The sequence below is a fragment of the Scomber scombrus genome, chromosome 13 (assembly GCF_963691925.1).
Source record: "Scomber scombrus chromosome 13, fScoSco1.1, whole genome shotgun sequence".
NCBI classification, from domain to species: domain Eukaryota; kingdom Metazoa; phylum Chordata; class Actinopteri; order Scombriformes; family Scombridae; genus Scomber; species Scomber scombrus.
The window spans coordinates 7727507-7749846 of NC_084982.1; the positions used below are offsets into that span (position 1 = coordinate 7727507).

General features: G+C 41.0%; 1 protein-coding gene across 1 annotated transcript in view; it reads left to right on the top strand.

Annotated features, from left to right (window-relative positions):
- vwa8 (von Willebrand factor A domain containing 8) overlaps window positions 1-22022 on the top strand; it is a 72715-nt gene extending 50693 nt beyond the window's left edge. Inside the window, exons 37-45 of the mRNA XM_062431728.1 lie at window positions 210-414; window positions 7058-7166; window positions 7419-7575; window positions 11547-11655; window positions 15606-15731; window positions 16278-16436; window positions 17947-18045; window positions 18837-19075; window positions 20277-22022. Coding sequence (XP_062287712.1) covers window positions 210-414; window positions 7058-7166; window positions 7419-7575; window positions 11547-11655; window positions 15606-15731; window positions 16278-16436; window positions 17947-18045; window positions 18837-19075; window positions 20277-20385 — 1312 coding nt within the window. The 3' untranslated portion in view covers window positions 20386-22022. The remainder of the gene's footprint in view (window positions 1-209; window positions 415-7057; window positions 7167-7418; window positions 7576-11546; window positions 11656-15605; window positions 15732-16277; window positions 16437-17946; window positions 18046-18836; window positions 19076-20276) is intronic.
- Window positions 22023-22340: the final 318 nt, after the last annotated feature.

Below are 22340 nucleotides of genomic sequence, written 5' to 3' on the forward strand. Positions count from 1 at the left end.
AATTTTTTCTTACATCTTACTGCCACCTGAGTCTTTTTGACCACGGTTTGCTATCAAGGTCAAAAACCTGTGACGTAAACCAACAGCTGATTTTAATTCTGATTTTAGTTTACACAAAGAAAATTTAAATATTACATCAAATGAAAGTATTGATGCCCATTTGATGATTTCTTTACATGACAGACTTTCTCCATTATTGTACGTGGCAGGTCAATGACTGTGTCGCCTTACACCAACTGGTTGTCAAAAGTGTCAGAGTCTGATGTAGTGATGGCTCCTCTCACTACTGGAGGTGTGGTCACAGTGGATATGGGCGGGTACGTCCGGCTCTGGGAGACAGGATTGGACACCCTGCAGCGATCGCTGATGGAATGGAGGAATATGATTGGGTCAGAAGATGGCAGACCCATACAGGTAATATCACAACTTAACTCAATTGGTGATTAAAGTGTTTTGTCTTAAATTTTTAATTGGTTCTCTCTTGGGTGCACAAATGTATTACAAAGATGACTGGAAAATGACTGCATTGAGCCTTACAGCCTGCAGTTTCTCTTAACACCACTAAGTGGCAGCGTTACTTCAAAAATAACTCATGTGAACAGAGTTTCAGCTGAATGTCACTCTGCATACTTGCCTCACTCTGGCAGAATATATTGACTGCAGAAACATTCCTTATTTTATGCGAGCCGGAATGTTTCCAGAACTCAAATTTATGACCCGGGAGTACCCGGGTGGGCGTGGATGAATGGACGAGCATTGTGGATGATGACGATGATGTAATACGTTTGACCCTTGCTTTAGGTCAGAACATTCAGACCAGCACACTGGGTACTGAGACAGCATTGTTAAGGTGCCCACATACACAACACAGACAAACAAATTCTTTAGATAATGTATCCTTCCAGATGTACGGTGCACTATCTGAGGATCTGTGGATTGTGCACAAGACACTGAGAGACACAAGACTTATCATGGAATAAAATGTAGCTATCAAAGACAGAGATCATAGCATAGGCTCATGTAGATAAGTGATTGTTGTCCTCCTTAGCATCCAGAAAGGATTTCTGGAACCTGAAAAAATATGATTCATAAGTAAAGTATGAAATAAGTAATAAAACAAATTGATTAATAATAATAAGTTCCAAGTTGATTAGATGAGCATCTTTCATGTGCATTTTTTATCTGTTTGAACCTTGGCGAGAGAGTGCAGAGCTCCAGGGCTACAGAGCTAAATATTTCAGGCTGCCTTGGAGTGAAACTGTATTTAATGTCCGCACCCTCCCACAAACTTGTACACCTGCAATGCACACACAGGACCTCTTTTTGGCCTAGATTCCTTGGTAGCCAAGTCTTCTTTGATGGGGCACCTTGAGTCCACTATAGGTCAGCCTTAGACAGACGCTCCCTGTGCTCTGCGTTAGCCCTCTGCAAACAACAGTAGCTCTACTGTATTTAAACATACCTACATGAAAGGTCTTCTTTCTCTGCTCAGGTATATGCTACTTTACCAAACTGTTTACACACTTCACTTCCATATGAGTCTACCTGTCTGCATACTCGCCAAATGTCTTATTTCTGTGACATGCTTAAAGAGTGTAATAATCAGGCTTTTGACCAAAGTATGAAACAGAAAAAGCATTTTTAACACTTTAAGAAGATTTAGCTTTAGTTGGCAAAAAGATGTGTCTTATTGTCTTCATGATACTGTAGCTCCATCCACAGATGTTGTTCAGTCACAACAATCACACAGAGCTGTGTTAGTGTTTTTCTTCTGTCTTCTCTTTATAGCTTCAGTCTGACTTTGTTCCATTACAGCATTGTTGACATCATCAGACACTCGCACAAATGCATCAGTCATCACCTGTCTGCTCACACAACACATCCTTTGTTTAACCAGTGATTCTGGTGCCAGTAGGTGTCGGCAAGTATCCAACATAATGTAACCACATTCACACCAGTTCACCCTTATATAGCCAGTCACTCATCCTGACGTTTATTAGTACAGTATGGTTGTTTTTACACCCGTACGTCAATGTCTGAGTTTTGTTTTCCCCTACTGTTGAGGCTGGACACCTGCCACTGCTTACACTCCCTGCCTTTGCCTCATTGGAGATAGCTTATCAGTCACACTGCTGATGCTCGCTTCTGTAAAGTTCAAGTCTGCTGCAGCAGTGCCTTGCAGACTTGTGCCATAATTTGCAAACAGTAGTCATTAAGAGCAAGCAAATAACTGCATGTGTTGCCAGGCTTATTATGACATCACACATTTTGTACCATCATTCAAGTACAAATTAATAAATTATAGTTTTTACACATCCACACATACACATAGTAAATATTGGATTCCTATCCAATGAATAAAGACTCAGGCAGGATATCACATGTAGACACACTTGCACATGTTCACAGGTTCATGTACAAACATGCCTTTATACCCATACATACATACACACACACACACACACACACACACACACACACACACACACACACACACACACACACACAGATATACTCTCATGCACTCAAGTTCACATAGGGGCACCCATTCACTCACAAAATCCGATCACAAGTGGGCTCATGCACATGTGATTACACACACACACACACACACACACACACACACACATAGAGGCCATCACTCCTAAATCACTCTATGTGCAGGCTTCTAAAGGGAGAATCAGAAATTTATGAGGCTATTAATCCTACAAGACGAGGTGTGGACCGCAGATGACGGAGAGACGCCGGGTGAAGAAAATAGAATGGGTGGAAAAAGTCATTGAGAGAAGGCAGAGACATTGATTCCCACAGTCATAAAAATGAAGTTTTCTCCACTGAGGCCCCCGGCCCCTCTTCCCTTGCCTCCCTTTATATCTCTTGGTTTTTCTGTCTCAGGATAACGGTGCCGTCTTTAGCTTACCACTCATCACTACGACCAGTAGCAATAGCAACATATCAACATCCTGGGTTAACGTGATGTTTTTCTCATGCTTCAATCAAAGACTGACTATATTGAAATTCTGTGACATAACTCATTAGTTTCTAAAGGTTTTTAAAGTCAGAAAATACAATGTTACAGTCTCCTCACGTTAAGAGCCACAAAATCCACATTTCAGTAATAGAATGGATTCAGGTCAAGCTACTTCAAATATGCAGCATCATACCCTCTGACAGCTGTCCATTAAACACACAAATAAAAACATCCAGATTTAAGCCTGCAGAGAAAGAAAACAAAATTGCCATCAATTATATCTACATACATCCTAACATCTCATGGAAAAACTGAGATTATATTTCAAGGGAAAAGTTAGGTATTATCCCTTATTGTTTCAATACTCCCATGTTAAGCATCTAAACTGCTTCTTAAATCTCTTCTGCATAAAACATTGACTCACTGTGGCTGCCAGTGGGGCTCATCACACAAATTGGTAATAAGCATCCCTTTTGTTCTCTCACTGGCAGCTGGTTTCAGCTTAACATTCCGTTGCTATACCAACCACGACTGTCCCATAGCATCGTTGCATCCTCCAGTTTGTCAGATGTGTGACCGAGTAAATATTAACAGATATCTATTATCTACTTTCCAAATATCCTTGTGTCACTGCTCTCTGTTGGACTAACTGTTATGTATCATTACTCTTGTGTGTATATGTCTGCTTGATTAATTGCTGTGTTGTTGTTCCTCCTAAAAGGGGGAAACACGTTGCTTGTTCACTCGTGATACAATGCTTCTTGCTGACATTAGTGACAACATAACACACGTTTTTTGAGGGGCATCTTTTTTTGCTTTTATTCTACAGTTGAATGTGGTGTGACAAACAGGAAACAAGGGAAGAGAGATGTTGCGGTTACATGGTATGCGCAATAACCGTTCGCTCCCAGTCCAATGTAAAAATAGACTGGATGCAAACTTGAAGAAGTATCATTTTAGCCCTTATCGTTGCACGTTACCAACAGACTTAGGCAGGAGAGGTTTGAAGTAGAAAGACAGATGCTACTGTAGGTGATTCTATTAGAAGGAATGTGACTTTCCCTCTATCTGACAGCGTTCATCTACTTAGTGAAACTGATCATCCCGCTGCCAGGACCCCCTGCCTGGACACCGTAACGTGACACACTAACGCACCATACTGTAGCACAAAGTCCATATGAGTCACGTTTCTCTCACAACCAGAGTAGGAACCTGAACCGCTCTAACAGCCACTCAGAACCCAAAATGGACACATGTTGTAAAGCATCACTCATCAATTTTTCTAAACCCAAAAGTAGAGCATTAGTCACTCCTTTACTGGCTGTAACTGAGCTAGGATGAAGAGAGACGTTCACATGTTATGTTGTCACCAGCAGTAGAGTTTTATCTATATACAGTGTGATGACAAGGGTGGATTACTGGAACAAGCCTGCGTTTACCAAACTGGAACCCTGGTATCTTGACGTCTTCTCTTAATGGGCATATTTCAAGCTTGAAATGAGCATCGGGACCTAGCAGATGCCTGGCCTGATGGTGGTGGTGCTGGCAGGGAGAAAAGAGCGTGTGTGGTGCTTATCAGGTGATCGTAACCACAGTCATAAACACTCGGGCGGAGATGAAATGTCGCAGCTAAGCCTTTGAAGCCACATTCCCGTGCATCAGGTGCACACTCGCTTTTACCTACATGGGGATGGCATGTGTCCAGCAGAGCTCGTGTTTTGTTTTTTTGTTTTTTTTGTGTGTCTGTATATGGTGCATGACTCACACATACACAGACTCTTATGCGTTAGTGTGTAATCAGAGAGCAGTCACATGGCCGAGGCGATATCCTGAAGGTGAGCTGTGGTGACGCGAGCGACCAAAACCTCTGACCCCTTACCTCACCACAGACCTTTGGCGCCGAGGTCTCTCTGGTTACTGAGGTTAATGATGGTTCACCTCCAAGCACGCTCACACACACACACACACAGACAGACACACACCTCAGGGGTCATCTGTTACAATGGAGCAATTGAAAGCTCCATTGATACACAGATTTTCTGTTGGGTTGCAGCTGTATGAGGCAGTGAAGATGTTTGTTATTTTAAATTTGCCAGTTTGAGACCCTGCTGATTACTCAAACAGCCCCTCCCCAAACACTACTGTTATTGTGATGCAAAGAATGGCCAGTTAAGATTGGCTCATGTAGATATGTGTTGTCATCAGTCAACACAGCTGAACTTTTAGACAATAGATGGGATCATGGTATGTCTGCATGTCTGTATCTCTGAATAAGATGTCTTTTACTGACTATATTTTATTTCAATACCAATATCAATATTTGTGAGTAAAAATATCTAATATATTGTTAAATATTCTTTTTTAAACACATTTTTTCAATACATCTTTGATAAACTAACATCAGTCACACTGATATGTCAGACTGTACATTTTTATTTCTTTTTATTCCTTAATTTTTCTGAAATTATTATTTTTTATATTTTAAATTTTTTGTTTTATTGTTGATTGATTTATAGTTATTGTTTAAGTATATTTTTGTAGACGTTGTAAAAATGTAATTGTCTTGTATATACCTATACATATACACTGATATCTTTAATTCTTATTTGTGATTGTAAAATGTATTGTTCAATTATATAATCCTGCCTTAACTCCTTGTCTCAACACCTTTAAAAAGAAATGTGAGTGATTATTGCAGTCATGTTTATTTATACAAATACTAGTTGTTGCCTCTTTTCTTTTTTTTTTAACACTTTAACATGAATATTAGCCATACTAGAGTTTAAACATGACAGCTCATTTCTGGCAGATTGTCAGTTTGATGTCATCTGCTTCATGTGTGAATGCATTGATTGAAAACAGCAGGAATACTCAATTTCAATTTCAAATTTTTTTTAAATACAAATAAAGTGAGAAACTGCAAGGGCAATCAAACATATCTTTTCATTGCACCTGTGTCCACTGTATAAGCTGGTTCCCACAATGAGTATTATCTTGTCTTTATAATCTGGCATGGTGTTTATCAGACTGACACTCCTAATCTGCACCAAATATAGCGGGCTCTGCTGATGCAGCACTGCCCAGCTTCATGTAGGTGTGAGAACAGAGCCTGAGCTCTGAGCGCCACTGTGTGTGTCAGTTTGAGGTGTGGACAGTGGGTCAGTTTAGACAGAGGAGGGGCACCTCTCAGCTGGATTGCTGCTCTCTCAAGATAAGTCTCTATCCAACTGCTCAGACCATGACAAACCAAGCAGAAATCAAACATAGTGAAGATAATAACTCATAGACAGCCACTCACAGTAAATAACAAAACCTCATTTCCCACAAATACCCTTCAAATGCCTGCAGTAAGAATGCAACCGAACTACAGGGGATACACTTAGTCTCTCACTGAACTACCCCTTTCTCTTTAGCTCCTTCATGCATGCCAGACTCTGGCCAGTTGCCTTGCCTCCGTGTGAGAACCACCATGCTGATTTTGGCTCTGGTGGTGCTATTGAGATGGACCTAAACATCCAAAAGCCTTAACCTCTCTCTCTGTCTCTGCTCCTTCCCTCTCCATTACTCTCCTGCAGATTTAGACAGAGCCTGTTCTGTCCACCCTGCCCAAACCAAAAATCTTAGAGATAGAAAGTCCATTCTTTTATTGCTTTGACTGTTTTGGAGGGTTTGATGGCTGTCTCACATATGAATTTAGTACATCACAAGGTTAACACAAAGAAGACGTGTCAAATAGGGTCGTGTGAGCTTGGGAAAGAAGAAAGTACAACTCAAATATCTGTATTTGTGGCAAAGTGTGATTGCCATTACAACTACAACCTACTGTGTTTCTCCTTCTTAGGGAACATTTTAACACGATTTGGAATTTATTTCAATAACTGCTTAGCCAATCATCATCTTTAGTCTTTCATGCAATCTTGTGATTTTTTACAACAGTCTCTTAGCCTTTTTAGACCTACAAAATACAGGAACTACACTGATTGGGGTTGCAGCAGAAATCTGAGAAAGATATCTTAAAAACCTGGAGTTTTTCTCTGAATGTTAAGAATTCATCTCTCATGGCATCTCTCACTCCTGTCCTTTCAGATTACCATCCAGAGGGACAGCGGTTTGGATGTCACAGCCCCAAAGCACGGCAAGATCGATCCCATGAATGATCCTCATGTTGGGGGAAACCAGTGGGCGGGAGGCACAGGTAACAGGTTTCTTACTGGGTCAGCAATACTCACAAATTCTTATCTATTGACCAAAAAAGGTTTGAAATCTCAGAGATTTAAACACATGCATTACTGTGAATGAGGGTGTGTAAGGAGGGGTATGTTTGAGATGGCAGTAGTGTGCTCTCTTCCCTCAGTAATGGCTTAATTGCCCTTAAGCAAGGCATTTAACATCCAAGTGGCTCTGTAAGCACTTATCAGTGTATCCCTAACAAGATATTTATCTGCAGGCGGCAGAGACACAGCGGGGCTTGGTGGTAAAGGGGGTCCCTATCGCCTGGACGCAGGACACAAGGTCCACCAGGTTTCCCAGGCCGAGAAGGATGCCGTTCCAGAAGAGGTCCGCAGAGCAGCCCGCGAAATGGGTGAAAAAGCCTTCAAAGAGAGGTAGGTCGTATTAAATACAGAAAATAATCATCAAGTAAAGATTAACTTTCTGTAGTGGCCTCTCTCTGTCCTCCATAGCTTAATAGACTGAGCTCTACAGGTAGGAAACAACACTCACAAACCTCTCTGTGTTGCTGCTCTGGGAGATGTAATGATGTTTTGGACTCACGTTTTTTTCCACTATGGAAACCATCCAGAACAAAAGTGTGTGAAGTGTGCAATGTGGAACAGGTGTGCTTGTCTGTGTGTATGTATATTTGTGTGTGGGCCTTTTTTGTTTGGCCATCTGCAGGGTCCCCTGGTCAGTCAGCCACCCCAGGTAGGTTGCTCCATCCTAGGCAAATAACCACAGGCTGCACTACCCTGGCCGGATGGATGAGCAGCAGAACGGTATATCCCACTGGGCGGTATGTGTGTGTGTGTGTGTGTGTGTGCTTGCATTTTGCTTCAGAGTAGAGGGTTGAGAGGGCACCTCTTTCACCAGCTCAACCATGAAGGCCTTCTCTGTTCTCTCCTGCTTCAAACAACCTCGTTCTCTTTACTTTCTTTGCTCCCCCATCCCCCTCATCCTCCTCCTCCTCCTCCTCCCCCCTCCCCCTTTTCCTTCATAGCTCTTCTCATACACTGACTGCTTTCACACCAAGAGGACAGTCTCTTGGACTCTCCTTGTCTGAATCTCCACTTCTCTTCTTCCCTCTGTCTTTACCCATTTCACCACCCTTGCTTCCATTTTCCAATTTCTTCCTTGAGACCTTTTCCCTAGTTCCCTCTGTCTCCCCTCCCTGCATGCCTTCTGCCTGCCTATCAGTGTCCCACTAAGCCAAAAGAAATCTTGTAGCTACATGCTAATACCCTTTTTCCAAGTAATTGTCACTTAACTTGAGGTGAGGTTTTTTTTCATATCTCAGGTCAACCGTGTCAGGCTCTTAGGTTCTCATTTACTGATATGTGCCAACAATCCTTTGTTTACTTAGTTTTAAGTTAAGCATCAAGCTGTAATCCTTCCATAAACCTTCAAGTACCTGACACACATGCAAGCAAAAACAGGTTGAGGTATGCCTAAAACACACACACACACAAACACACTTTGACTATCTTTCTGAGTGTGTCTCCATACCTTATCAACCATCCTGTATATTCTAGGTTTTGAAAGTCAGAAATAACATCATTTTTATTAGTTTGACAGGTAGACAGAGTTACAGGATTGGTTCAGTTGTCTTTTTAATGTAACCTGAAAACTCAGAAGTCACTCACTTTAAGAAACAAAAGATGTTCCCCTATTGGTCATGGGTTTGCAGGCTACAAGTCACAGGGTGAAAGGAACCAGTATGAATAAAACATGTGGTTATAGGAAGTTTGTCCTCTTGTAGTAATTGTTACACTGTAGTCAAGAGAGCTTTAACATTAATGTCATCCTTGTTGCATCATTGCTTTCTTCTATTCTGGTTTCATGGTGGGATATGAATAGCAGTGTATATGACATACACCTACTGTATGTCCAATAACATGAAAACGAGTCTGTATTGTAACCTGTATCATTTAATCTCTAAATTGATAGAAATTTGTTTCTACAATTTAAAAAACAGCAACAATAAAATGTAGTAAATGAGAGCAAGGAGAGTTCCAATCAGCTAAGAAAAGGATTTCAATAGAAATGTGTTCAAACTTGTTGGACACATTGTTAAGTTTGAACCATATTTCATATTTTATTATAATATAAAAACTAAAACATTTTAATGGAAATATTGTAATATACCAACAATCAGCAAGTCAACCACAATGTGCAGTAAGTGTGAACATATTTGGGAGGTTGTGATGAAAAGATGTTGGACAGAACTAAAGAGTGAAAGCAAAAAAGTACATGATAAACATTCTGTTCCATCATAATTTGCAGAGTAAAACTAGAACAAAATGTTTGACGAAAAAACTAGTTTCTTCATCAAAGAAAATCTTTGTCCTGGGAAGAGGGATGTTTTGTGCATGAAAACATACTGTTTGTCTAGTGTGTTTAGTCGCAGGGAGTGTCAGCCTTGTTTTTGTGGTTGTTGTGTGTGAAATTTTAGTGTGCTGTCTCGACCCTTCAGCCAAAACACACTCTCTCTCTCTCTCTCTTTCTCTGTAATTCACCCGCATTCGTTCTCCTGTTTAAGTCAAGATTCAGGAATTTGGAGGAAATAGCAGCGGCCACTGGCCAGAGTGTCTGCCCACCATATAAACTCTCACGCATCCACACACACACACATATACACACAGATATGCACACATAGGAATGTGTGGAGGAAGTCACTTTGCCATGTCCTGCTTTGTGGTGTGAATGCAGAAACCCAAACAGCCAAAAATACTGTAACTACATATGAATAGAATAACATGTTAAATGTTAACCAGAGGACATGCTTTACATCATTATCAGCTACCAATCACATGTCAAAAATCTCAACTGGATATATTTAGATTCTTCTTTTATGTTCATTTAACTTTGTGGGTTTTCTTGTCATTTTGTTTGTTTCAGTATTACAGTATTATACATAACAGTGTTTAATTTACAATAGGCAGGTTTTTCCATTTTTTATTTTTTATTTGCCATCATCATTGATGATGTACTGTAACTTAATTCAAACACCTGTTGCAGACATCATGGTGATAGATGTCCTTTGTGTGTGTGTGTGTGTGTGTGTGTGTGTGTGTGTGTGTGTGTGTGTGTCTGTGTGTGTGTGTGTGTGTGTGTGTGTGTGTGTGTGTGTGTGTGTGTGTGTGTGTGTGTTTGTGTGTGTGTATGGTCTTTTTGATTGCATGGCTGATGCCATCACAGACTACACAATATACTGTGTCTGTCTGACCTTGCTCTCATGCAACCACTCACACCCACGCACACAAGTTTCTTGCAAGCTGTGACACATAAAGCCTCTCCACCATCCCACCAACCCTGCCAGCTTTTTGATGTTCTGTATCTCTGCGGTGGTCACGGTCTGGTTGTCACCAGAAGTTTCAAACACCTGGGAGAGATTTCACCCACTTTCTGTCCCTGTCCAGCACACACACACACATAAGTTTGTGCACATGTTGGAGGTAAGACCCTCACCTGTGTGTGTGTCAGCGATCCTTAAGTACCTGCACAGTGTAGATATACTGATAAGCTCGGCTTGGGGGTCATAGCCCACCTGTCTTGTCCACAGGTGTGTTTCAGAGAAAATACACATACACACTAAGTGCTCCATATTTAACAACACTGACCCCAATGTCAGTAATCCACAGGTGTGCTGCCTTAATGAAAAGATTTAACTGTGTATATGCACAAGCAGTAGTTTCAATTTTACCCCAAAGTTGCAGGTGTAGTTTCACTATGCTGCATCACTTTAGTGGTTGCATTCATAGATTATCTTTTAGATGAAAAATAAAGTTATTTTGGAAAGAAGTAGCACCCTCAGCTTTTCCAATGAATGTACAAAGTGGTGGTGTGTGAGAATGGGTATTCTTCACAAGTGTTTCCTAATCCATGCTGGTGTGCATTTGATGATTTGTACTTTATTAACTTGGAGCCTTTATGGGAAGTTTATTTGTAATTGACCAGTTTTCATAGTGGATGTTCATGTTTACATTTTACAATAGCCTTGAGATAGTGTCTGCAAATTAAATGGTTGGCTTTTGAGGTTGAAAGGTTTCCTGAAAGCATTGTAGAGCTGTGTTTTTATGAGCAAGTCTTCGTATTGATCATAATTTAAGGTGGACCAGTACATACAGTATAAGGGGACATTATGATTGAGATGTCTGCAGATGCAAGTTTGTTTTCAATCAAAAGTGGTCCGTTGTCAATTAATTTGTATTGATAATATCTTGAATGCTCCCTGCACAAAGATGCTTGTGGCTAATGGAACTGCCTGTCTGCTTGAATAGAACAAATGCTGGTCATTATAGATATGAAATAAATCTGTCTCTTATCTCACTCTCTCTGTTTTTCTGTCCTTTCATCTCAGGTTGAAGGAGATCAATATGAGCGAGTATGATGCTACCACCTACGAGCGCTTCTCCAACGCTGTCAGGAGACAGGTTCAGTCTCTACGCATCATCCTGGACAGTTTACAGGTGAGCTTTACTCCATGTGGCATCACACTTAGTTCTTTACTCAGTTCTGACTAAAGCCAATCAGTGATGTTTTGAAAAAATAATTTCAACTCGTCATTATGCATGATTTTTGACAAAAGGACAAGTGACAGTAATATTATATTTTACAATTTACAATCTTCAATTTCTCTAGTCATTACTTTTGTAGCTGTATTTAGAACATAATGTGGAAAATTAACAATTAAATTAATTGTAATGCAATTGACAGTATTGCACATGTAAAACAACATTTTCAGTAACTCATTTTTAGTTAATCATTACAATTTTCCATTAATTGGGACAATATAATTTTTAAATAGAGAACAAAATATGGCAGTATCATCAAGATACAATTCAACTCAAAGTTAATATATATATGTATGTTATTATTATTATCATCCCTCATTCTAAATTGAGAAAAATATGATATAATAAAATCATATATTATATTTTCACAGCAAAATGTCATTTTCGTTTCTGTGCTATTAATTTAATGCAAATCCTGTATGTGTTGTCTAAAGCTGCATTCACACCAAAAGCGTCTGACGCGAAAAAATCGCTTGTATCGCGCTGCTTGATCATAAATATCAATTTTTGGATGTGTGACGTCGGGAGAAACTCGCCGCTGATTGGATGTCAATCCAATGTTGGCGCGATGTCGCCTGAAAACTTCAATTTTTCCAACTTTATTTGCGCCGCTTCAAACGCTTCATCCGCGCCGCCTGATATGAAATTGCGTGTTATCACGCCATTTACATTGATTTTCTATGTAGACTTGCTGCTCAATTCGTGTCAGACGCTTTTGGTTTGAACGCCCCATAACAGTCTGAAGACACTTCCTTATAAAAACATTGATATGTTAAGTGGAATTTTAGTATAAATTCTTTGGTTTGTACAGTTATTCAAACAAGATTTAGATAAATTAGCTTTCACTGTACAGTGGGACAGTAACGACTGCAGTCCAGTTGAGGAAGGTCAGTCAGAAAACAAAAGCAGGTAGATGACAAATGGTTAACGTCATACAGTCTCAAATGTGGTGTTGAGGCAGGAAGGAGGGGGTGAGCGCATGAGAATCCTGATTGGTTGAATGAATCTAAAGCCAGAGAATAGGGAGGGGTGGTCCACAATACAGGATGCATTATTGTCTCAATTTCATTATTTTGGCTTCAACTTTCCTCTCTTTGTTTTGCATCTATTCAAGTTGTCAAGTGTGTGTGTGCGCGTGTGTGTGCGTACACGTGACGAGAGAAAAATCATGCAGCATGTGAGAATGATTACAGAGCAGCAACACGAAGCCTTGCTCTATTATCCTCCTGTCCAGGTGTGAAGCTCTGTTTGTATATTTGTGGTGGGTGGGAGTGTTTGTGTATGTGTGTTTGTGTTTTCCATCCAGGTGTTTGCTTCCATGCCAGCGCGGGCTTTGAACATGAATGTTGGTTATTGTTGGGGATTGTCCTTTTAGCCCCGAGGTTTTTTTCCGCTGTAAAGACGACAGAGATTATACCAATCAGAGCAGGCGTGACTCTGTGAAGTCATGTTATTTTTATCATTCCTGATGAGTGATTGATGGGGTCACACACACACACACACACACACACACACACACACACACACACGTCTAACCATAGCTGGAAAGTTTTCAAAAAACTGATCGTGTATTGTTTCCATCCGCTCACAACAATGGACTGGCTTGCCGCCTTGCCGATATAAACACCTGGGCCTGTATTCATCGAGGATCTCAGAGGAGGAAATCAGTTCTATAACTGGCCAGAAATGTTCAGAGGGATGCATATTTGCTCCTGCTTTTAGGAGTCTGAGTAAAAGCATGCCTTAACATAGGTTATTATTCCTAGCTTTGCCAAAACTTCTCAGGAGATGAAAGTCATACAAAGACATTCTGTGGGAGGACAGATGTTTTGGAAATGCTTGATCACAATGAAATAATTAAAAGAAAATCCTTCTTGGGACTGACCTTGTGTGGGCTACAATCACTCATCAAGAAGAACACGTGCTGTCCACAGAAACCAGGTCATGAACTATTGTTTTCATTTACACCTGCAAGTTATTTTCTCCTTTAATCTTTAGTTTTTTTGTAAAATATCAGAAAGCAGCAATAAATAAGAAAAGAGCCAAGAACCACCTAAGACAAATTCCAACCAAATTCTGATCACACACACACACACACACACACACACACACACACACACACACACACACACACACACACACACACACACACACACACACACACACACACACACACACACAATCATTTCCTAATCACAAGTGACTTCTTTGCACCCATTACATAAGAGTAAATCTGATAACACATAAGAGTGATACACCTTCACTTGTGAGTGCGTACCTGAGCAACCGGCTCACACACACATGCACAATGTAAGAAACAAACATCCACTGATGGTCAAACATAGAAACAATGAATTATCATTCAATAGAGTCGACGCAACAGTCTAAAAGCATTGGAAAATGTCACTTTAATAAGATAAATAACAAAAATCAACTAACTGAGATATTGAAGAATAGTTTTATGCCTTTAAATACATAGTATGGAAGATTTGAAGACCAAATTCAATTAAATTGCATGTATTTCTTGTGTACCACAACACACATATCTGAAGATAGTCACACTTAGCCTGATAGCATCCTGCTACACAACACAAGGGCCACATACTCTTAACCATAACCCACATTAGCTGTCTTGCTAAAATCTTATCTAACTTACAAACATGAACACTTGTGTTGTCCTACACCTCAGCTTGTTGAACGAGCCACCAAACAAACATTCACCAGGGAAAAGTGCACCACTAACGTGTTAGCAGGCTAGATAGCTAGTGCTCAGCTAGCCTGCTCAGCTGCAGCACATTAAACATCATGTAAATGTACTTTGGCCCCATTAGATGCTGGTTTGGTCATTGCTCTTTAAAACTGCTAACAACACACTGTCTGCTCATGACTTGTAGCTACAGTGCAGGTTTGCTTGGTTGCCCTCCCAGTGTTCAGTTTTTACGTAAAGCTATTTATTATTTTTGGCATTATATTTTGCAAATATAAGATTATACCTCAGTTAGTCGGGTTGTTTGTCTATACACATAAAGCTTCACATGCATTTCTTCTTCTTTTGTACATTTTGTTCATACATCCAAAGTTATGTGCACATTGTGTTCGCTAGCACACACCGTATTAACAATTGACGACTATTGTTGCGTGTGTCGGAGCTTATCAGTGATATAATGTCATGAGACCTGAACTGATGGCTAATCTGTTCTTTGGCATGTACACACATCATGCTGGAGTAAAGAAAACACACTTGAAACTGAATATGATCACTGTTTGTAGAGGCTGCATGTGCGGCTAGGGAGGGGGGCGGATTGTGTTCCTTCTTTTGTTAGTAGTATTTACTGTAAAGGAGATCTACTTCCTCAGGGAGCAAACTAAAGATAGGAGAAAGTGATGTTGCTCTTCCTTTCTCCTCCTTGACCACAGCAAAAAGAGGACTATGATAAAATGTTCATAGCATATTGTAACGTGCTAAGAAATGACATCAGAGCTTCAAAGTGACCCAACCTCATGCCTCTTTTGTTCTGAGGGTATAGGTGTGAGGAAAGGTTGGATTTGTTGGAGTGACAGATGCATGCACAAGCAATTAGCCATGAGATCCTATTACTTCACTCATACTGTATGTATTGTGAACCTCTCCTGTAGACTGTGTGAGTGTCTGTGTGTGTGAATTACACAGTCTTGTTTCACAATCTGTTGTCCCTGAAAGCTCCACCAAAATGAAATCATCTTTCCTGTGTTTGTGTTTGGTTGATTGGTGCATAATGTCTGTTTCAGCCCATTTGGGGTTTGAATCTTTGGCTCCAACACTGAGTGTCTCTGGTTATGTGTTTGTTTGTGTGTGTTTGTTTCAGGCCAAAGGGAAGGAGCGACAGTGGCTGAAGAACCAGGCTCTGGGAGAACTGGATGATGCTAAAATCATTGATGGCCTAACTGGAGAGAAGACCATATATAAACGCAGGGGAGAACTGGACCCAGAGGTGTGTGTGTGTGTGTTTCACCAGATATTTAAACCAGGCTCATACTATGTGTCTTTTTTTCTGTGCCACACCTTCAAACACACACTCACAGACTCACACACGTAATTTTGACCTTTATCTGTCAGATGGCACATTCCAGCGGTGTGTAAGAGATTATTATTACACCCTGTGTTTCTTCTCAAGCTCTCACACAGCTTCTAGTCATTTCTTCAACCCTCATGTGTGCTCGAGGAAGCTAACACGCTGCACAGAGATAGTTCCCACACTAATCATACAAACACACACTAACCATAATATGCATGCCATGTTTTTCTACCTTATTTAACTCCAAGACTTGCATATTTTTGGTCTGGCTTGAAGGTCTACTATAAAATAATTACAACCAGTTTTGAAATCCTGGCCTTGTGTTCAATGTTATTTTAAGTAAGCTACACCAAATTCAGCAAAACACAGTAGGTTTTTTTCTTTAACTTAATCGTTAGTCACTACTGAATTTCTTCCAATTTTTCACATTTTTTTAAAAAATGTTACCCTGTGCATTTACAGCTCGGCAGTCCTCAGCAGAAGCCCAAGCGTTTACGGGTGCTGGCGGACGTCTCGGGCAGCATGTACCGCTTCAACGGCGTGGACGGCAGGCTGGAGCGCTCCATGGAGGCTGTGTGTATGGTCATGGAGGCTCTGGAGAACTACGAGAACAAGTTCAAGGTGAGACCGTCACACCAAACATCATGTAACTGAGGATACAATTTACTGTACCACCTTGAACTAAAATAGATACAAATCTTCTTCCACTCTTCCCCTGATGGTCTTATAAGTCAAAACTCACAAATCAGAAGAAAACTGATGCTTTCATACCCAGGTGTCTAGGCTGCCTGTTTTGTCATGTAAAGGATTGTATTGTAACCTCGATGACAGCCACACTTGTGCTTGGCTTTGTCCTCACTGTCATTAGCGTGGATGACACACAGTGGTCTGTGTTGAGGGACGCTTTTAATCTTCTCTGTCTGCCTATTCCTGTCTTATTTTATGCACTACTGGTGCTCTGTCGTCAAACCTTTCACCATATTTGATTGTGCAAAGAAAGCTTACAGAGCAAATGAGCACTTGTCACAGATGGAAATGAAGTGCATCTTGACCCAGATTGTAGAGTGATGAAGCAAAAGATTGATGGATAGAGAGAAGAAAAGAAAGGGAGAGAGAGAGAGGGAGGCATGAGTGTGTGCTAAAATGTTGAAGGGAGACAGACTTCTTGGCCCCTAAGTGACACTCAACCCAACCAAATGCTGATCACGTATCAGTGTCACACACGCGCACGCGCGCACACACACACACACACACACACACACACACACAGACATATTTCCTCATCACATGTCGGTGTAAGTACTTTCTTTGCATAGCACACCTTACATAAAAGAGAATCTGATAACAGACACACCTTCACTTGTGAGTGAGCACCTGTGCTACCTGTTCTCACACACACACACACACACACACACACACACACACACACACACACACACACACACACACATACACAAAGTAAGACATAAACTGATGGTCAAACATAGGAACTGAATTATCTTTAAATATAGATGACATGATGCAACACTAGACATCTATATATGTGTTTTTTTGAGTGAAAACTTCTAATTTTAGTGGCTTTAATTATATTTATATTTTGAATTTAATTGAGCGATTATTTCCGCCAGACTCATGAAAAAAACAGCTTGAACTAAACTTGTTCTACTAAAAACAACTCAGTTTTTCTTATCTGACATTTGGGAAAAGCCGTTTTCCTACCCAGCAACAGCGATATGAGTGGATGAGACACATAGTCGCATACCTTTGACCACCACAGTCATGACTGCCCTCATTAGAAATAGCCCATACACATAATATCTGCATCCTGAAATAGCTGTGCCACAGTGCCAGTCTGACCTGCTTTTATGTAAGCCAGTTGTGATGGATGGTCTATGGGAAGCATGTGCACATATGACATACTGTAGTGAGTGCTGGAGCGAGGATAGCTTTGTGTAAGTTACTGTCTGACGTTTCTGCACCATCACACCTGCTTAAGGCATATTGCATTCACTTAAAAACAAGTAAAACATTACTCAGAAGAAAAAAAAAAACTATTCTAGGTCCTGCACAACTATGACACAATACCAACTTTATTAACTTCTCTTTTTCTCTTACTGTTTCCCCATTGCAGTATGACATCGTGGGACACTCGGGTGATGGTTACGACATCGAGCTGGTCAGAGCGGACAAAGTCCCCAAGGATAACAAACAGAGACTCAAAGTTCTTAAGGTATAGATTCATAATCAAATCCACATCTTGTTACTATTGTTGTTTGTTTATTTATTACAAATGTATGTGTTGAACTGACCTTTTAATATACAATTGCAATTTAGAGTTTAATGCTCAGAGCTTTTTGCAGCCGCTCATCCCCCATACCAAATTCTCCACCTGTGAGATACACTGGATGTTTTATACTAGAGGTGACGTCTGACCCAGATCCACCTCCTCCTTCACATTCTTCTCTCTCTTGCTGCTCCTCTTCCCTCCGTCACTCCCTCTGTCAAAGACCTGATTTTAAAATACTGCTGTTGTTTTATAAAGCACTAAAAGGGTTTAGAGCCAAAATACATTTCTGATCTGCTGCTACTTTATGAACCATCCAGACCTCTCAGGTCATCTGGGACAGGGTTTGCTTTCTGTTCCCAGAGTCCAAACTAAACATGGAAGAAGCAGCGTTCAGATTTTAATGCTCCACACTCCCAGAAAACTGCAAGTCTGCTGCAACTCTCAGTTCTTTTAAATCAAGGCTGAAGACATTTCTGTTTGCCTGCCTCTTATTAAATCAAATTATTAAACTGTATACTGTACATTAACTTTTACTCTTGCATTTTATACCTGTCTTATTCTATTTTAGCTTGTTTTTATTTTCTATTCTCCTGGCTCATTAATTACATTTCTGTTTCTTTTGCACCTTCTCTGCACTTTATCTTGATGTTTTTAATGTTTTACATGAAGCACCTGGAATTGCCTCATTGCTGAAATGTGCTGTATAAATAAACTTGCTTCGCCTTGCCCTGCAGAACATGCACGCCCACTCTCAGTTCTGCATGAGTGGCGACTTCACCCTGGAGGGCACAGAGGCCAGCATCAAGGAGCTGGCGCGCGAGGAGGCCGACGAGCATTTCGTGGTGGTGCTGAGCGATGCCAACTTGGAGCGCTACGGCATACGACCCGAGCGCTTTGCCAACGTCCTGACCTCTGACCCTCAGGTCAACGCCTTCGCCATCTTCATCGGCTCCCTCGGCGATCAGGCTGAAAGGTGAGGGGGGAGGGGGGGAAGTGGGGGTACGTAGAAGTTTGCAAAGGAGGAAGTAGTAAGAAAAGGTCAAGGGAGAGGGAAAAAAAGAGGGGTGCCAAGAAGTATGTGATGAAAGATTAGGGAAAGTAAGAGTGGATGTCAGTGGGAGGAGGGAAAAGATGGAGGAGAAAGTGGAGATGAAAGAGGAACAGATTACAACAAGAGACAAAAAGAGTCCCTGCCAACAGCAAGACTTCAAAGTTAAGCAGAACAATGACCATCCAATTTAGTCTAGCTGAGGCGTACTCATGTTCCTGCCTGCTGACCTTTGTTGTCACAATCCAGATTAAGTCAAGAGCTTTGCAGGCTGGACAAAAAGAGGGATAAATGCACCCATCAGTATGCTCCTCCTTCCTTCTCTTGCCATTCTGCTCCAAGCTCCTTCTGTAGCTCGCGGTCAGATATACACTGAGGCTCGCAGGCCTCGCATGAGGCTTTGAAGAGCAGCTGGCTTCATGGTTAGAATCGAGTTATCTAAACTGAAGAGCCTTCAGAATGACAATGTCCTGTTTTACAATCCGTTCATGAATCTGCCAAGAGAGTCGGCACAGAGGAGGAGGAGAAGGAAGAAGCTAAGAGAGTGAGACTTCTGACCCTTGAAAGCAGCTAGAAGGTATTACTCTTCAACTCCAGAAGCCAAGGTCAGGTAGAGATTAACTCTGAATGCAAAGACGTAGGAGGTAGAGGAACAAGAACAATAAATTAGCATGTCATAGAAGCATGCAAGCACATAAACTCAGTTATGACAGGCCTGAGGTTATGTAATTTTACATTACATCACTTTGGGAGTACTGTTTATATCACTGTTGACTGTACATGCTTGCGTGTGTCCTTATTTAGAGGACAAACAACTTATTGAAAAAGTAGAATTCTTAAGCAAATGGAAGAATGCAAGAAGAAAGAAAGAAAGAAGAGTGCCTTTAGAGGTAGTGGGTTTATGAAAAAGATGCGGTGGATTTAGCTGTGTTGCCTCGTTCCTAAGCTCCACCATATGAATGACAGCGCTTTCATTCAGACTCACTGAAACGTCTGGTACCAATTCACTTCACAAACAAGCACTCGTCTGTCTTTATATTTTGGGAAACGATTGTGTTACTAATGTTCAGATCCTCTTTTTAACCCCAAACTTCTTCTTTTTTTTTTCTTTTGGTCTTTGTTTCAGACTCCAAAAGACTCTTCCAGCGGGTAGATCTTTTGTTGCCATGGATACCAAGCAGATCCCCCAAATACTGCAGCAGATCTTCACATCCACAATGCTGTCCAGTGCCTGAGGCCGACACATACACACACACAAGCACATACACTCACTTCTTATCCGACACACTCAAAACCTGAATTACTTCTCGGCAAGCTCTGAAACTTGTCAGATTTGGCACAGTGACTTATCACAATGTGTCCTTAACCCATTTTCTGTATCAGATTATAAAACTTTATCAGAGCTGTATCAGGTCTGGATACTCGCCTTTGCACTGGCCTGAGGGGGAAAGACGGTTATATTCATCTATTCACTGAAGCTTTCAGTCTGTGACGTGTTGTGAGTTAGCGTGACAGAGTTAAATCATGTTTAGGTGATTGGTGGTGTCCCTCAGGGAACAGGTATTGTACATCGTGGCCTGTGATCTTGTGCAGTATGACTGTGCTCTACTGTGAAATGACAGCCACTGCGGTGGTAACCACAGTGACATTATGAATGCTTGGAGTCTGCCTCAGGCCCCATGCAGGGATCAAACACACAGCCTAACCTGTTGTTGTTTTTAATCGTGCTTGTAGCCGACAGAGCGCTGACGCACACACACAAGCCCTCGTGTTTGTCTTGTTTTTATGGCCCAAACTACTTTTCTCGGAGGGGAAGGTCGTGAACTTGAAGCAGCCGTGCTTATTTGGATTTCCTCTTCATTTATCAGCTGTCACACAGAAAGAAAAAATATCACAGACACACGCAGGAAAGGCGAAGCTAACGCGCGGCATGACCGACACTTGGATGTGGCAAGCGGCAATAACTCGGCTCCTTTGGAATGCCGAGATTGTGACCAGGGAATTTCCCACCTGACTGCACACGCTCTTTAAAGGCAGCCGCTATTGCACAAGCCCCTGCTGTGTGTGTGTGTGTGTGTGTGTGTGTGTGTGTGTGTGTGTGTGTGTGTGATCTCCTACAGCATCTATGTCAACATGCACGGCCCTTTCCTTCCTGGCTGGTGGACCTTGTGACGCCCCGAGTCCGCCTCAGTAGCGCAAGGAATCTGAGATCATCTTTCATTGCCAGACCTCCCACCCCTCTCTCTCTCTCTTTCACAAACACACACACACACAAACACCTCTGCCGTTGTAGGATAAAACTCTATGACTTAGTATGTCAGTGTGTGCTCTGCTGTGCCTGCTAAAATATCATACATTATCGTCTTTATTATATGTATTCCTGCTCAAAGGAATCCCCCTTCTCTGTGCCAACTTGCAGCCAAGTGCATCCACTGCTTATCAGTCTCTCCTCTGACTTTCACACTTAATGGTCATTATGTTGGACTGATTGGTTCAATAGAACAGCCTGTACAATCAGTCTAGATTGATCCCTCTCTGATGGAGGGATGTGCTTGTTTATATTAACCTATTTTAATCTCCCTCTGAGCATCTCTCTTATTCTCTCTCTTGCTTTCTGACTCTGCTGATGGGTTGGAAGTGACTTTATAGTAAAAACTGGACTAGTCTGTGCAGATGATTCACCTACATCATATCTGCTTGTAGAAACTCCATGCTTATGTGTGGAGGCATATAAAAATGTGCTTAGAAATGTACTAAAATCATAGTTTTTAATGACTTCTTCATCTTATTTAATTGTACATATTAACTTATGTGAGTAATTTGTAAAAGTAATGTACTGAATTGTAATAAATCAATCATCTGCTCCAGTGATTCTCCCCCAGTTTTTGTCTTGTCATTAAATAAAACATATTTCTACTGCTGCTTGATTATTGTATGATTAATCACATTTGTCACTTTCTAAAAGCTCCATCTCCAAATTTGGTCATTTTTAATTTTTCAGATAAAGGATTGAAGAACTGACATATTTATTAACGGGTTGAAACAATTTTCTGACTTCTTAATCCAAATAAACCATTTAAACACCCAGTGGATTAACTTAAAAATGCTGGAATTTCATTTAAAAAAAGAGTAGGGTAGTGTGACAACTCATTCTTAAGTAGAAATATTCAGTAGCATCATTTTAAAAAAA